Source organism: Sminthopsis crassicaudata, chromosome 2 (genome assembly GCF_048593235.1).
Source record: "Sminthopsis crassicaudata isolate SCR6 chromosome 2, ASM4859323v1, whole genome shotgun sequence".
Taxonomy (NCBI): Eukaryota; Metazoa; Chordata; class Mammalia; order Dasyuromorphia; family Dasyuridae; genus Sminthopsis; species Sminthopsis crassicaudata.
The window spans coordinates 635883574-635898554 of NC_133618.1; the positions used below are offsets into that span (position 1 = coordinate 635883574).

At 33.3% G+C, this 14981-nt stretch overlaps 1 protein-coding gene across 2 annotated transcripts in view; it reads left to right on the forward strand.

Moving 5' to 3' along the window:
* The window catches only part of HERC4 (HECT and RLD domain containing E3 ubiquitin protein ligase 4), an 86871-nt gene that overhangs the window by 35194 nt on the left and 36696 nt on the right, over positions 1–14981 (forward strand). For both annotated transcript variants that reach the window (XM_074296604.1, XM_074296603.1), the window contains exons 4-8: positions 2061–2137; positions 5978–6199; positions 7169–7260; positions 9209–9339; positions 12732–12892. In XM_074296604.1, coding sequence (XP_074152705.1) covers positions 2061–2137; positions 5978–6199; positions 7169–7260; positions 9209–9339; positions 12732–12892 — 683 coding nt within the window. The remainder of the gene's footprint in view (positions 1–2060; positions 2138–5977; positions 6200–7168; positions 7261–9208; positions 9340–12731; positions 12893–14981) is intronic.

The window sequence follows — 14981 nt, forward strand, 5'->3', positions numbered from 1 at the left end:
CAACCTATATTTAATATTTGAAATAATAATATCTGTTCCCTAATGAAGAAATATATTTTTCCTTATGAAAACAAAAAAATTGAAGATACTATTTCATAGTTTCAAAATAGCTTCTGTTAATTATTTGGCAAAATAAAACCTCTATTTAAAGCTACATACATGTCTTATATCATCCAGCAAGAGATTGCTTAGTTGGCATTTCAGACTATTTGTCAGTAGTTTCTGGCAAAACCATTAATGTGAATTTTGTAGGTTCATTTGTTAGAATTTTATTTAATCCTTAGTGTTTTTATTATTACTATACTTAGTAGCAATATGTGATTTGTTTTAAATTGGAAATTATAGATTTTAGTAGTTTGAAGAAGAGTTGAAGAGTTTGAAGACAAATGTAAAAATTAGTAAATTTTCTTTTAAGAAGTTTCTTTTAAGAACTGCTCAAAAAGTTCATATTGAATTTGATTTTTAAAAAAAGTTTGACCTAAAGAATTTTAAAAGTTGTTATCTAAAGAAATTTATTGTTGGAATGAAGGATTTTCATAATTTCCAAACTATACTTTTTAAAAAATGTTAAATCAAATATCTAAATGACAGGTCCTGTCATATATTTTATGGAGAAGGAAGAATAAATTTACTTGAATAAAAAGCAGAAGTGTGAGATAAATGCTTTGAGAAGCTAGCTTAGCTCTTTCTCCCACACAGTTAGTTAATAAGTAGGAATAATGAAATTTATTTTAGAAGGTTTTTTTTAATTGTTATTCAATTAAAAGTACTTAAGAGTTTTAATAGAAAACTATTAGCAACTAAAAATTATCCCTGTTTCCTCCAAGAGAGTAATTGATTTAGTAAATGCAGTTTTCTGTTCACAAAAAAGAGATCTAAAATGGTAGTGGGTAGATCCATTTGATCTTTGCACTATAGCTGTTTGGGTTTTGTCTTTGTTCTAGTGAAAGTAACTAAATACACAATTGCTTTAAGACTAAAATATGACTAAACAGCATCCCAGGGAAAAAACTTTTTTAAAAAAAATAATCAACAGGAAAGTATTTTCCCCGAATTATGTATAAAGTACATAATAAATAAAGTAGAATGCAAGTTAACCTTAAAATTAGGTCTTAACTTTTGGAATGAAAGTCTTTATTCATTGGATGCTATTACAGACCAACTTCAGGTGTTCCTTGGACCAAATTTTTTAATACAAGGTTACTGCTGAAGCTTCCAAATATATATATTTGAATTTTTTAAAAATCTGATCCACTTTATTGTGATAGTGGAAATATTTGCTGCCATTCATATTGTAAGTGAGCAGTCCATCTGATGAATTCAATTCACTTTAGTCCAGTGTACAACATAGTTAAATAAATAATGTTTTAAGTATATATAAAAATGTTAATACCTTTCCATTAGGTCTCTCTCGCAAATAAAATCAACTGTTTTAGGGACTTGGGGCAATGTAGAGTAGTATTTTATATTAGACATTTTTAGTTAAATATAGACATTCATGTACACATTTCCTGGTGCTAGTCTTTTGTCATTTTGTTTGTTGCACAGAAATGACATTTTCTGAATTAAGAAAAATTTCTATGAGAAGATCCATTCCTAAATTGTAAAAATTATGTTCCACTCATAGCTCAGTAGTAACTTTGTAGTTATAAGATGTATCCATTAAATTAAAAACAAATATTTATAATACAGAATGTGTAATTAGAATAACTTCCCTTTTTCCTACTCAATATTTGATTGCTAAACATGCTGCTTCCTGAAAATTATGAGCATTGACTTGCTCTAGACTCTCATTTGGCAGAATTAGGTCAGGTGACAGTATGAGGTAAAGAGAATGGGTATAAGTATATACTTTGTTTAAATCCATGCTGCCTTTTCAAGGTATTTTCTTATATCTTTTAAATTGTTTTTCTAAAATAGCTAAATGTTTTCATTATTTTACCTATTAACTTTAGGAAATATGTGCTCTGATCACAATATGAGAAAGTGCCTGACATGCCATTTGAACATATAGTTATGTATTTCCGTATTTGATTAAACTCTCTTTTCCCCCCTTCTAGAAATATTAAAAGTTTGACAGATATTCAGATAGTACAGATTGCTTGCGGTTACTATCATTCCCTTGCACTCTCAAAAGGTAAGTTTCTTTTTGTTTTTGTTGTTATATATTTTATCATTATTTTTATTTTATAGTTGCAGGGAATAAATGTACTGAGCCATTATTTGATAAATCTTGTGGGTAGCTTATTTATTCTGAGAAAAACTCAATCTTAAGACCAAGGCACTTCCCACTGATGTAACATTGGAACTTTGTCATCAATACTGTGCCTGCTTTGGTTTTTCTCTTAGTCATTGCTTTTTAGGAAAACATTTTTGGAAAAGTCAGAGCATATTTTGCCATGTGGATCTCATTTTTATTACAAATATCCACAAATGAGGGCAGATGTTATATGACCTGATATTCTCCTTTAAGGCATTTTTTGACATACTTTTTCTTGATTGAGTTGGAAACAATGGAGAGAAAATTTGAATGTCTTTCCTTTATGAAATATCAATCTAGTGAAACTGATAATATCGTAATGAACTTTTGGTGATGTGCCATTTCAGTCACATTCTTCATCTTGCCAATTATAAATTTATTAACTGTTCAGGGGCTATGTGTTAAATTCATCAAACTTCCATATTTAAAGGCAACACAGGGTCTGTGTTTCACATCTATATAATAAGGTGGTGAACACTGTCAGAAGACCCATCTGTTTAATCTATGGATTATTTCTTTGATGTTCCAAAACAGCTTAAATCCAAAAGCTTGTGACTGACTGACTGTCAGATTTTTAAACAGTTGTTTCTTCAAGGAATACATCACTAAAGATAATGCTACCCAGGTAATCAAAGTTATATACCACTTCTATTCATTAGAAAGATAGGTGTCACACATCTGTCTGGATTGAACAAGAGGAATAATTCTATCTTTTTTGGTATTGCTAAATAGACTGAATCAAACTACAACTTTGTCCAACTGAGTTAACAATCGATTTTACCCAGTTTTGATTATTAGCACAGAGAAAATTCTGAAAAATCACTTCATTTTGCTGTCAGATTAAGCTACTCTTACATAAAGGCACCATTAAATCATCATCACTATTAAACTAGGATTTTGGTCTTGGAGGGCAATATAAAGATATTTGGAAAAGAGAAAATATATGATAGCAGGTCATCTTATTTGATGACATTAGCCCATTAAATATATTTAAGATCTCTCATGCATCTATCACTCTTGACATTAGTTCATTGTGGAGTGAATGAGTGATGTTTGTGAAGACATACAAACAGTCTAATGTAAGTTTTTCCATGTACATATTCATTAAAATCATAAATTAAATATATAAAATTATGCATTTTCTTGGACTTCCAGTGCAGTGTATTTTAGTCATTCTTTAGGCTGACATATTTTACATTCATTTTTTTCCTCTTATATTAGAATTTTGTTGTAACATCTCTTTGTGAAAATTGAGTAATCACAGAGATCAGGAAACTTGTTCTGTAAAGATCCGGTAAATATTTTAGACTTTGCAAACCAAGAGGCAAAATCAAGGATAACATGTAGATATTTGTGTAACAAGGTTGAAAACAAATTTCTAAAAATGTTTATTGATTCAATTGAAATTCAATGTTGACAGTAATTGAATACAGGTTTTTTTGTATGTGTATGTCATAGAAGTCTACTAAAGAGAAGAATAGACTTCTCTTTGGAGAAAATAACATTTTGCTTAACTGGGGTTCAGAATTTTTAAAGTCCCCTGTGGTCAAAATTGATTGTAAATGTTCATTAGTTAATGAAGATCTGAAATGAGATGTTATGGAATGAGAAACATCATCTATATTCTATTTTGTAATCATGTAACTGCCTTGTGATCTCATAGCAGCTATAGAGAATATGGAAATGACTATTTCCATACAATTTTTAAAATATGAAAACCATGTGGACTGAGCAGAAAGAGGCAGTAAGCTGACTGTGGTCCATGGACCATCATTGGCTGATCCTAGCATATCATGTCATCACAGGAAATGACATGACACTGACATCATAATTTCTTGTTTAGGATTACTCTATTAAGTGATTCATACATTCACACTTCCTATATCAATGTTTTTCTTTTTTAAGAACCAAAGTTACTATAGTTTCTTAACATGTCTATACAACTAATTGTTCCTTAAAAAAATTTTAATTTATCCAGAAATTTTCTTCTATCTCTGCTTGGAGGAATTTAACCAATTCCAAAATGGGTTATTGAAATTCCCAATTACTAACTTGGCTTTTGTTTTGATTCTCATTCTACTTAATAGTTCCATTTTGCAGGAAAAAAGAAGTGCAATGAGTTAAGACTTTTCTTGTTTCTCTGTCAGTATTAGTTTAGATGTAAACTATGGAGAGAAGAGAACTTGCTGTGTATTTATTTTTTATCATCTTTTACAAGTTAGAGTTTGGGCACCCACCTATCATTTATTACTCTTACATAGCATTTTAAGATTTCCTGAATGTTTACTCTTGAATTAGATAATGTAGGGATTCTTGTCCCAGTATTATAAGCTAAGAAAAAAGCAGTGTGGCCTAAGGGAAAGAGGGGTGGGTTTGGTGGCAGAAGCTGTGGTGTCACCTGCTGCCCTGGGCAGGTGATGGATCTCAAAGTTACCTTCTTGTTTTAAATTTATGAGCCCAGGATAGCCAAATCCTGGCAGCAGGCAGAGATGGAGCTCGGCCTCTTTTCACTGTGTTATCTTGCCAGGCCTCAAGATCTAGACAGTCTTTTTTTAGAACAAATTCAGAGTCAAGTAGCTTACTATAAGTAGAGTTAATCTAGCCACCTTGAAAATGTTGGACTTATTTAGAACATGCTTTTTTGAGAGAAGGAAAAAAATCTATTGGGGGAGGGAGGAGAAAACATCTGCACAAGATAACAACCAAATTGAATTATCTGACCAAAATAGGTGATGAATTAAAACCAATTTAGAGTTAAAAGTCATAGAAAGCTATTTGCCAACATTATGAAGGTATTAATTTTTGATTCCTGTAGAATAAAGTACACTTGACACTTGCAGCTAAAGTAAATGTTTTGTGATATATATCTACTTAGAGCATGATTGCATCTAAAAGGAGCAATTGTGAAAGGAGGGAGGAGGGGATGTTGAATTGGTGAAACCTCTGAACTAAAGATTTGTTTTGTTGTCTTTAAAAGAAATGGAATTTTATTACTTTAATGAATATTTAACAGCATAAACTAAAGGCTAACCATATTTTTCTGTAGAAGTCTTTTTAGTTTGACTTTAATGGATACGAAATATACAAAATTAGCACACTAACCTAGTTTTTTTTTTAAGTACTAAAAAAAGGTTTTTAATGAGCAATCTAAACATTTCCTTATAATTATCTTTAGTTTTTAATTTTGTAGCCAACATAATCAGAGGATGCTTTGTTTCAGATGGTATCCCTTTCTGCAGAGTTGCATTGTTTGGATGGTGTACTTCCTAGCATCGTCTTCTACAGGAAAGCATCTGAAATTTTGTATTAGGAGTGTTTCTTTTTTGTCCTTTCCCAGCATCTGAGGGTAAATAAAAAAATCCTTAACCATGCTTTCTAACTGCTTAGTGTAACACCAACACAGCACAGCTTACCAGATGACTGACTAGTCACCATCTTCTGTTTCTGTTTGAATTTTAAGTATGATTAGGACTAAATCAATAGAGTAACAATCAGTGCAACTCCTCCTGTGTATTTAGTTTCATTCAATTCAATAAACATTTCCCTAATATATGCCAGATACTGGGACACAAGGACAAAGATTGAAATATTCCCTGCCCTCTGAGAGATTATACTTTATCAAAGATGAAAAGGAACAATTTGTTGATTGAAGAATCTTTAAATAAAATTTATTGATATAATTCATACAAATTTAAACTTTTATTTTTTATTTTACAGGAAGTGAAGTTTTTTCCTGGGGACAGAATAAGCATGGCCAGTTGGGTTTAGGTTTTGAGTTGAAAAGGCAGAGTTCCCCACAGCTGATCAAGTCCTTGCTTGGAATCCCTTTTACTCAAGTTGCCGCAGGCGGAGCCCACAGTTTTGTTCTCACTCTTTCTGGAGCTATCTTTGGTTGGGGACGGAACAAGTTTGGTCAACTGGGTCTTAATGATGAAAATGGTAGGTTCCCATGTTGTCCTTCTAACTTGAAGACATGCTTAGTGAAAGAATACAAACCTCTGAGTCAATCTTTCTGGTCTATTCTGTAAGATCACATACCTGCCAGAAGTCATGACATGATAGTTTAGAGGACACTGAGTTGTGACAATCACAGAGCTGAAGTTCTCATCTCACCTTTGCTTCTCGTGAATGTGGCTATAAAAGAAATGCCAATTGCTCTTGTCTAAGGTTGGATTTAAATTCAAGTCCTCAAGGCTACATGGCCAGCACTCTATCCACTGTACCATTTGGCTGCCATGGTTCATGAGTTTTGAGAGTCATCTGACAGAGTAACAATTGGATTGTTGATCACCAGCACTACTTGATATCAGTAAGCCACTAATGAAGTAAATGGGCACTTTGTGGGACAAAGGGAAGTTTGTTAAAAGTATATCTCCTGCAAAATAGTTGACATTTATTAGGCATAGAGGTGGCGCAGTTCTCAGAGTGCCAGGGTTAGAGCCTAGAAGGACCAGGGTTCAAATCTGACTTTGATCTTTCCTAACTGTGTGACTTAGAGCATATCACTTAGCTCCTGCCTTAGTTTTCCCATCTGTAAAATTGGGGTAATAATAGCATCTACTTGCCAGCTAGGTGAGCCTAGGGAAATTACTTAGTCTTTGTTCCCATCAGTTTCCCCTCTTATAAAATGGGAATAATATTATTTACCTCTTAGGGTTGTTATGAGGATTAAATAAGAGAATAATTGTGAAGTGTTTACTAAGCACTATTGGTTCATAGCAAGTGCCATATAAATGTTAGCTATTATTGTTAATTCACTGTATGGTCCTATAAGAGTAAACAAGTAAAACAAATTTTTAAGAATCAAGTAAATTAAACCTTAGTTTAATTTTTAAAAGTAATAATTTTAACACATGATTTTAAAATTAGATGTGTTTAACAGTATTGATATTTTTGTTTACATTTCAGATAGATTTGTTCCTAATTTGCTGAAATCACTAAGATCACAGAAAATAGTTTATATTTGTTGTGGAGAAGACCATACAGCAGCTCTTACCAAGGTATAAAACTTATAAAATTGTTGCATTCATTCTCTATGTAGTAATTATAAAATCAGGACAATTCTTGGACTTAATAAAAACTGTTTTCAGTGTCATATTTATTAAAATGTGAGTGTGGTGGTTGTTAATTGCTATCAGTAATGAAGGGGATTATTATAAATGCTAGTTTTCAATAGTTGTCTTCATTCTCTTTCAGTTGGCAGAGTTTTGTTAAAAGAAAAATTGATAGCATGACATTACGTTGATATGTTCTGTTGATAATTTTATAACTTTTATGTTAAATATTGCTGAGACAAACTTTTCAGTGTTAAGGCTTCCTTTATGGTGCTTTGTGGCTTGCCATGCTGGGTAGATTAACTCCAAATTATACTTTACAGCTGTGTATTGTTTTAATTTAGCATCCATTTGGCTTATAAATATTTTACACTAAGTAGCAGAGGAAACTGAAGCCCTCTATTATCCACAGGCCAAGTATTGTGCAAGCAGTTACAATATGAGCTTTCCTCACACAATCTTGCCAGTGGCTTCAACCCTGACCTGGAAGGAGCACCCTGTCTTAGGGTGAGTGCTAATTCAGTGTCAGTGCTGCTTGGTCTGATAGAGAGATCAGCAGTTAAGCACAAAGAAAAAATGGATGTGATTGCCCAAATCTTCTCAAGGTCACTATTGTAGTATTTTTTATGTCTGTAAGAGAATTGGCAAGGTCTTATATCTATCAGATTTGAAATCAGAGTGTTTGTCTTTTTTTTTTTTTTTTTTTTCCTTTGCATTGAAGGATAAACATGGTTAGGAAGATGAAGTGCTCATTAGAATTTGGAATTTCATATTCTTTCATATTTAGAAGTGATTTGTAAATTTAAAAAACTGACTTACATGAATAGTATTCTTAATAATCATTAATAAATATTTGTCAATCTAAGATGTCTAAAATACACAAAGTACAATTTGAAAATTAACTGCTATTAAACTACAAAATTTTATTTCTTAAGCTTTTGCTTGATTATAAACCTTCATTCTCAGTAGGTTTTTATAAAACAAATCACAGTCAAATAAAAATTTTGGCAATATCTATTAGTTATTAGCAGAAGAATTGGAAAATATGAGAATAATCAAGGTGTATTATTGAGTTTTTATTTGCTATAATAGTATTAACTATGCTATTAACTAAAGTTTAGTATTTATATCAAGTGAAGAAAAATTTTAAAAATCATCATTCATGTAGAAATGCTAGCTGATGGCACATTTTTGCAGCTGAATGATATGAAGTTGTTACTGAAAATGGTTCTAATCAAACAAAATTGCTCAATTTGAATTTAATAATTTCTGTGTAGATTTGTAATAATGTGGAATGAGAAGAAAATTATGACTTCATTTGCTTAGGTTTAAATTGAGAATGTAACTTTCTGATAGAATTTATAATAAATAATTTATGATAGATTCTGAAAAAATTTCTCAATGATATAAAAATAATATTTGCCTAATTTGATGCATATGCTCCTGGTGTTCCAATTTTAGAGGTATATTTGTGTTGTGAAATATAAAAGCTCTATTAGTTTAAGGTTTAGTGGACATATAATGAATTCTAAATTCTAATTGTGTGTGTGTGTGTGTGTGTGTGTGTGTGTGTGTGTGTGTAATGATTATAGAAGAAAATGCCAAGAGAAAAATAAGGGTTTTCATTTTTTTAGATAGTGATATTTTTTCAGAATAATTTAGTAATTATATGAATAAATTAATAAAATGGCAGTAACTATATGCTTGTACCACTAGCCTTCATTCCAAGACTGTAAGTAAATTATTATTATAAAATATTTGAAATTGTTATCTTTGCATTACACTATCTTGTAGGGAAGATATAGGAGGGGAAAAATTGAATTTCAGTAAGGAAACTTATTTTTGCAAGGTATGGTCCTTGTGTAATGAATTGGGTACTCTGTATTTTTTCCAGGAAGGCGGGGTCTTTACATTCGGAGCTGGAGGCTATGGTCAGTTGGGGCATAACTCGACCAGTCATGAGATAAACCCCAGAAAGGTTTTTGAACTTATGGGAAGCATTGTCACACAGATTGCTTGTGGACGGTAAAGTACCTTGGAGAACAGAATCCTGGTGTTTATATTCCTGCAGCATATTTCTCTTTTTTCCTCCATCATCTTTGTATCCCAGTCTAAGATAAAGAACTTTATTATGTGTATTTTTTATGTAATATTAGAAATCTAGGAAGCTATGTGGCACAGTGGATAGAGTGCATGCTTTGAATTCAGGAAGACCTAAGTTCAAATTCAGTCTGAGATACTTACTAGCTATGTGAATCTGAGCAAGTCACTTAACTTGGTTTTCTTATCTGTAAAGTAAAGTTAGAGAAGGAAAGGGCAAACCGCTCCATTGTCTTTGCCGAAAAACTCCAAATGGGCCTGAGTTAGGTATGTCTGAAATGACTGGACAACAACAAAAATATTAAAATTAAATTTAAAATATATACTGCCTGATCAAGCAATTTCTTCAGTGCTACTGCATCCTCACATTAATGGAAAATTGGCTTTTTTTTTTTTTTTTTTTGAGGAAAAGTCCACGTGTAGCCCAGTTTACTAGTGAATGCTTCTTGTCCTCCTCTGCCTTCTCTCAGTTGTCAGGAGTGTGAATTCACAGATTATTTTCTCTAGCCCTTCAAAATGATTCTTGTCTCTGGATCTCTAGCAAGGAATATAGTATTTGACATAGAGTTGTCCATTTAATAAATACTTGTGGTTGTTTGATTCACTGTGCCTTAATCATTATTCTTCCTTCAAACTTCATGCATTTTGTTTATTTTACCCTTTTCGCATCTAGAAGTAATCACCTTTGATATCACATTAGTCTTCCAATTCTTTGAGTGACATTAGCCTTCTGCTTTCAGTTGGCTGTCCCTACTCCATCTTCCAAAAGTTGATAAGCATCTCTGGTGAAAGTTACAATATTGAGTGATTTCACATGTACTGAATCACCTTTACTTTAGGGCTGCTTAGCCCTTCTATTCTACTCTTAATTCTCAGCTTTGTGATTTACCACTACTGTTCCATATATTTTTCTCTTCAGATTCCCAAATGTTTAGTGGTTGTCCCTCCCCTCTGCCCATGACTTAAAGGAGATGATAACTTCCTGTTTCATCGAGAAGATTAAGACTCTCTGAAGATTTTTTTTTTTTTGGGGGGGGGGGAGTTGCTCTTGCCCTTGACTTTTCAAGATTATTATCAGTCTCAGAAGAAAAGTCAGTCTTTCATCTTGTTGAGACAAATTCCTTTTAATTTTTACCTTGATGCTCTCCTTACCTACTGTCTCATAACAATGGTCATCCTCTCCCCCACATGTTTTTTTTTAAATGTTATCCATAATATCGCCAATATGAGCTTCCTTGAGCCCCTTGCAACCCATCCACACTTTCACATTCTGTGTATTCCTTTTTCACTTTTTGTAAATCCTCCAGGGAGGAATTGACCTAATTCACAGGAAACCTTTCTTACTGTCTTCTACTCTTCCCTGGATGCCAATACTTTACTTGGGCTCCATATCTGTAATTTTGTGGTCATGCTGTATGGCTGATCCACTTCCTCCTCAGATTGTAAATTTTCTGTGTGTCTTTTATGCTGTTTTGCTTGGACACATGTGACTATCACACATCTGTTGAAATGTGTCCACATGCTTAAAAGTACCCATATGTTTTCCCTGTTGCTTTGGGTGACTTGTCACTTTTTATAGTTCAGTCAGCACTTGTTTGATTAAGAGCCTATTTCTTTGCTTTGCCAAGCACTGGGTTAAGTGCTGAGATGTTGACATTCTGTGATTCAGTCATAAAATGACCCTGAAAGAATTCTGGTACTAAATAGATGTGGGGAAGAGGGAGAGTGGCTATAAATGAAGCAGCTTGAGTATCATATAGTTTCACAAATTCAATTTAATTACTATCATTTGATAATAGATGTAGCTCATCAATTTATGTTGCTTGTCTAAGATCTTTGTAGTGATGTCAGCTCCTTGGGGCCCTGTTCATTTTTGCCTTTCTTTGTGTCCTTGGTGCTTAGTAAGCACTTAGTAAACACTTTTTGATTATTGGCCAACTTCAAGTCATAGAAGAGACACTCTTCATCTGTTTGGTTTTTCCTATGTAGATTAAGCCAGTCTCTTTTGAGTTGTCATGAATCTAATTTAAGGAGGTCCTGTAATATTTTGCATTTTGATACAATTAGCCTAATATGCTCCTCAGTTTGGACACTTCTCAAGGCATCTTCTATAACAGCGACAAGCATATTTTTAGCAAATAATTGTCTCCTTTTTCCTGTGTTTTCTTTGACATTGATAAGAAGATGAATGAACCTCAGTTATTTCTCTAGTTGCATCTATCAAGGAATCATGCATAATTATAATGTACACATGAAGGATCCTTCATTGGTTAAGAATCTTTGAAGCTGTGTTTTGTTCTCTAAAATCTAATATGTTCATTTCAATATCTGTTTAATGCCAACTATGTGCAATGGGCAGTGGCTAGAGTGTAAGGTTCCTTGAGAAGAGAGCAATTTTTCTTTTTTTTCAGCATTTAACAGAGTGCATGTCACATGGTGATTGTTATTTGTCCTTTGTTTTTAATGCCAGGGGTGTCATGAATGATGTCTTGAATGGTGAATGAATTGGATTTAAGGAAGATAGAGTTATATCAAGTTATCAGCCTCACTCATTATTCTTAGGTCATCAAAGTCTAGTGACAGGACAAAAATCAAGGTGCCTGATGACGGCGCTCCGTGTAGTAGATTAGTAGATGACCTTGACTGTCTAATCAAACTCTAGGTGCTATATAGTGCTTGCTTCAACCACGTTCATGGCCATTGAAACAAATTGTTCTGATCCACACATTCCACGGGAGAAGTCATCATATGTTATTAGAATATTCATCAGTGAGTTTGAGATCTGTTGGTTACCCTCAGCCTTGTTTAGTCTGTCTGCCCAGACGGTTTACTGAGTTTTGGCTGCTACACCTTTTTTTGAGCCACAGGTGAAAGCTGGGTGATTCAATTGGACATTCATAGGTGGATGATCCCCTCTGAAAAGGACTTAGCAAGCTCTCTTACCAGAGGTACTGCTAGTCCTCCAGAAAACTCCATGTATACCAACTGGTAATGAGTTTATAAATACTTATTGATTAACTTTAGAGTCTTACACTGAGCATACAAAGATGACAACAAAAAAACTTTTACCTTAAAGATATTTACATTCTACATCCAGTGGGATCTTGTATTCCTTATACTTTTCAATAAGCTATATAACTGTGAAAATGTATCCTGATTGCAGTCATTGAAAGATGCCTTCTAAAGAACTTCTTAACCCTTTTTGGTACCTTAATCAGTTAACTTTTTTTTTTTTTTTAACTATTGCATCCTCCAGAAAAATTATTTCGAGGGTAATATATTAAGTCTATATATTTTTTCCTGTCTTTTTGCCCTAGGCAGCACACTTCTGCTTTTGTTCCTTCGTCAGGAAGAATTTATTCTTTTGGGCTTGGTGGCAATGGGCAACTTGGAACTGGTTCAACAAGCAATAGAAAAAGCCCTTTCACTGTGAAAGGAAATTGGTTCCCTTATAGTGGGAAATGTCTACCAGATAGTGGTAAGTATGTCATTATGGAATTAGGTCATTAATTTGAGAATAGATACTACACATTGCTTTTTTTCCTTTTATGTCTTAGACCTCCTTTTATCATTTCAAAATTATTTTCTCATTCCTTTTTCCATGTCTCTGAATCCCTTTGAATGAAATTTTCTTTCAGTTATGTTATTTGAAGCCAAATATGAAAATGTGGTAGTATGGCTCTTGAGATGAAACTTGGTAACCTTTAATGAGAAGCATAATTCTCTCTTTTTTGAGGCAAGATTTAAACTGTTATATTTGTGAAGTAGTCTTTTTTTTTTTTTTTTAGAATTTTTTTCCCACAGTATATATGCATGAGTAATTTTTTTTTTATAATATTATCCCTTGTATTCATTTTTCCAAATTATCCCCCCCTCCCTTCACTCCCTCCCCGCGATGACAGGCAATCCCATACATTTTACATGTGTTACAATATAACCTAGATACAATATATGTGTGTAAATACCATTTTCTTGTTTCACATTAAGTATTGGATTCCGAAGGTATAAGTAACCTGGGTAGATAGACACTAGTGCTGACAATATACATTCACTTCCCAGTGTTCTTTCTCTGGGTGTAGTTGTTTCTGTCCATCATTGATCAACTGGAAGTGAGTTGGATCTTCTTTATGTTGAAGATATCCACTTCCATCAGAATACCTCTTCATACAGCATTGAAGTGTACAGCGATCTTGTGAAGTAGTCTTAATGACCTTCATCCAAAGTAATGCTTAGTGTTTTTTTTAAAAGGTAAATAGTATCAAAGGTTCCTTGAATAGATAAATTTTATTCTTTTGACAAATCAAAGGATGGTATTTTGGTTATACTTTAGCTCTAACAAATGTAAAGATGGAGTTACATATTATTTTTTTCTTTAATTTTAATGGTATTAGTCTCCCTGTGAGCTTCTGAATGGCACACTTGATGTTTCATTATGGAATAAGATGGCAGCTATTAGCCTAACGACTGGCTTTGCTGTAGTTTCTCCATAATTCAGTTGGAACAGCTTGATTACAATAAATAATCATATTGCTCTTCTCTGAAAGCAATGTATCTTGGAATTCTTGAGGTAATATCTATCCCACCAGTGTAAAGACTGCAAAATGAACAACCAGGCCAGCTATACATTCTATAGGATGGGGATGGATACAGACATCAGTTAGTGGGCAGGACAGAGCTGTGTTATTAGAGTTTCGGCAGGTGAGAGTGCTAAGCCAAGAGAGGAAGCAGAAGCATCAAGAAAGGAGGCTGAGCCAAACACAAAGGAAAGAGTACATGTCCCACGAAGAGAAGTTGTCAGAACAAGTTAGAATTCACTGACCTGCCAGGAAAACTAAAGCAGTTTGGCAGATGTTGTACCATGTACTAGCTTAAGCTTCCAGTGGCTCAGTGATTTGAATGGAAAAAGTCACATCCTCAACAAATTAAAGGATCAAGAAAGAAATTACCATTGTACCTATGGCTAAGGAAAGAATTCAGAGCCAGACAAGGGTTAGAGAGGATACCAGGAGAATAACTGGACAATTTTGGTTAATTAAAATTTGCACAAACAAAACCATGGCATCTAAAATTAGAAAGGAAATTGTAAATTGGGAAACAATCCTTGTACTAAGTTTTTGTGAAGTTTGAGGTTAAAAAAATAGATCAGGTCATTATATACTTCAACAACAATACTATATGATGATTAATTCTGATGGGTATGGGCATCTTCAACAATGAGATGAACCAAATCAGTTCCAATAGAGCAGTAATGAACTGAACCAGCTACACCCAGTGAAAGAACTCTGGGAGAAAACTATGAACCACTACATAGAATTCCCAGACCCTCTATTTTTGTCTACCTCCATTTTGGATTTACTTCACAGGCTAATTGTACACTATTTCAAAGTCTGATCCTTTTTGTACAGCAAAATAATTGTTTGGACATGTATATATATATATAGCGTATTTAATTTATACTTTTAACATATGTAACATGTATTGGTCAGCCTGCCATCTGGGGGAGGAGAGTGTGGGGGGAAGGAGGGGAAAAATTGGAACAAAAGGCTTGGCAATTGTCAATGCTGTAA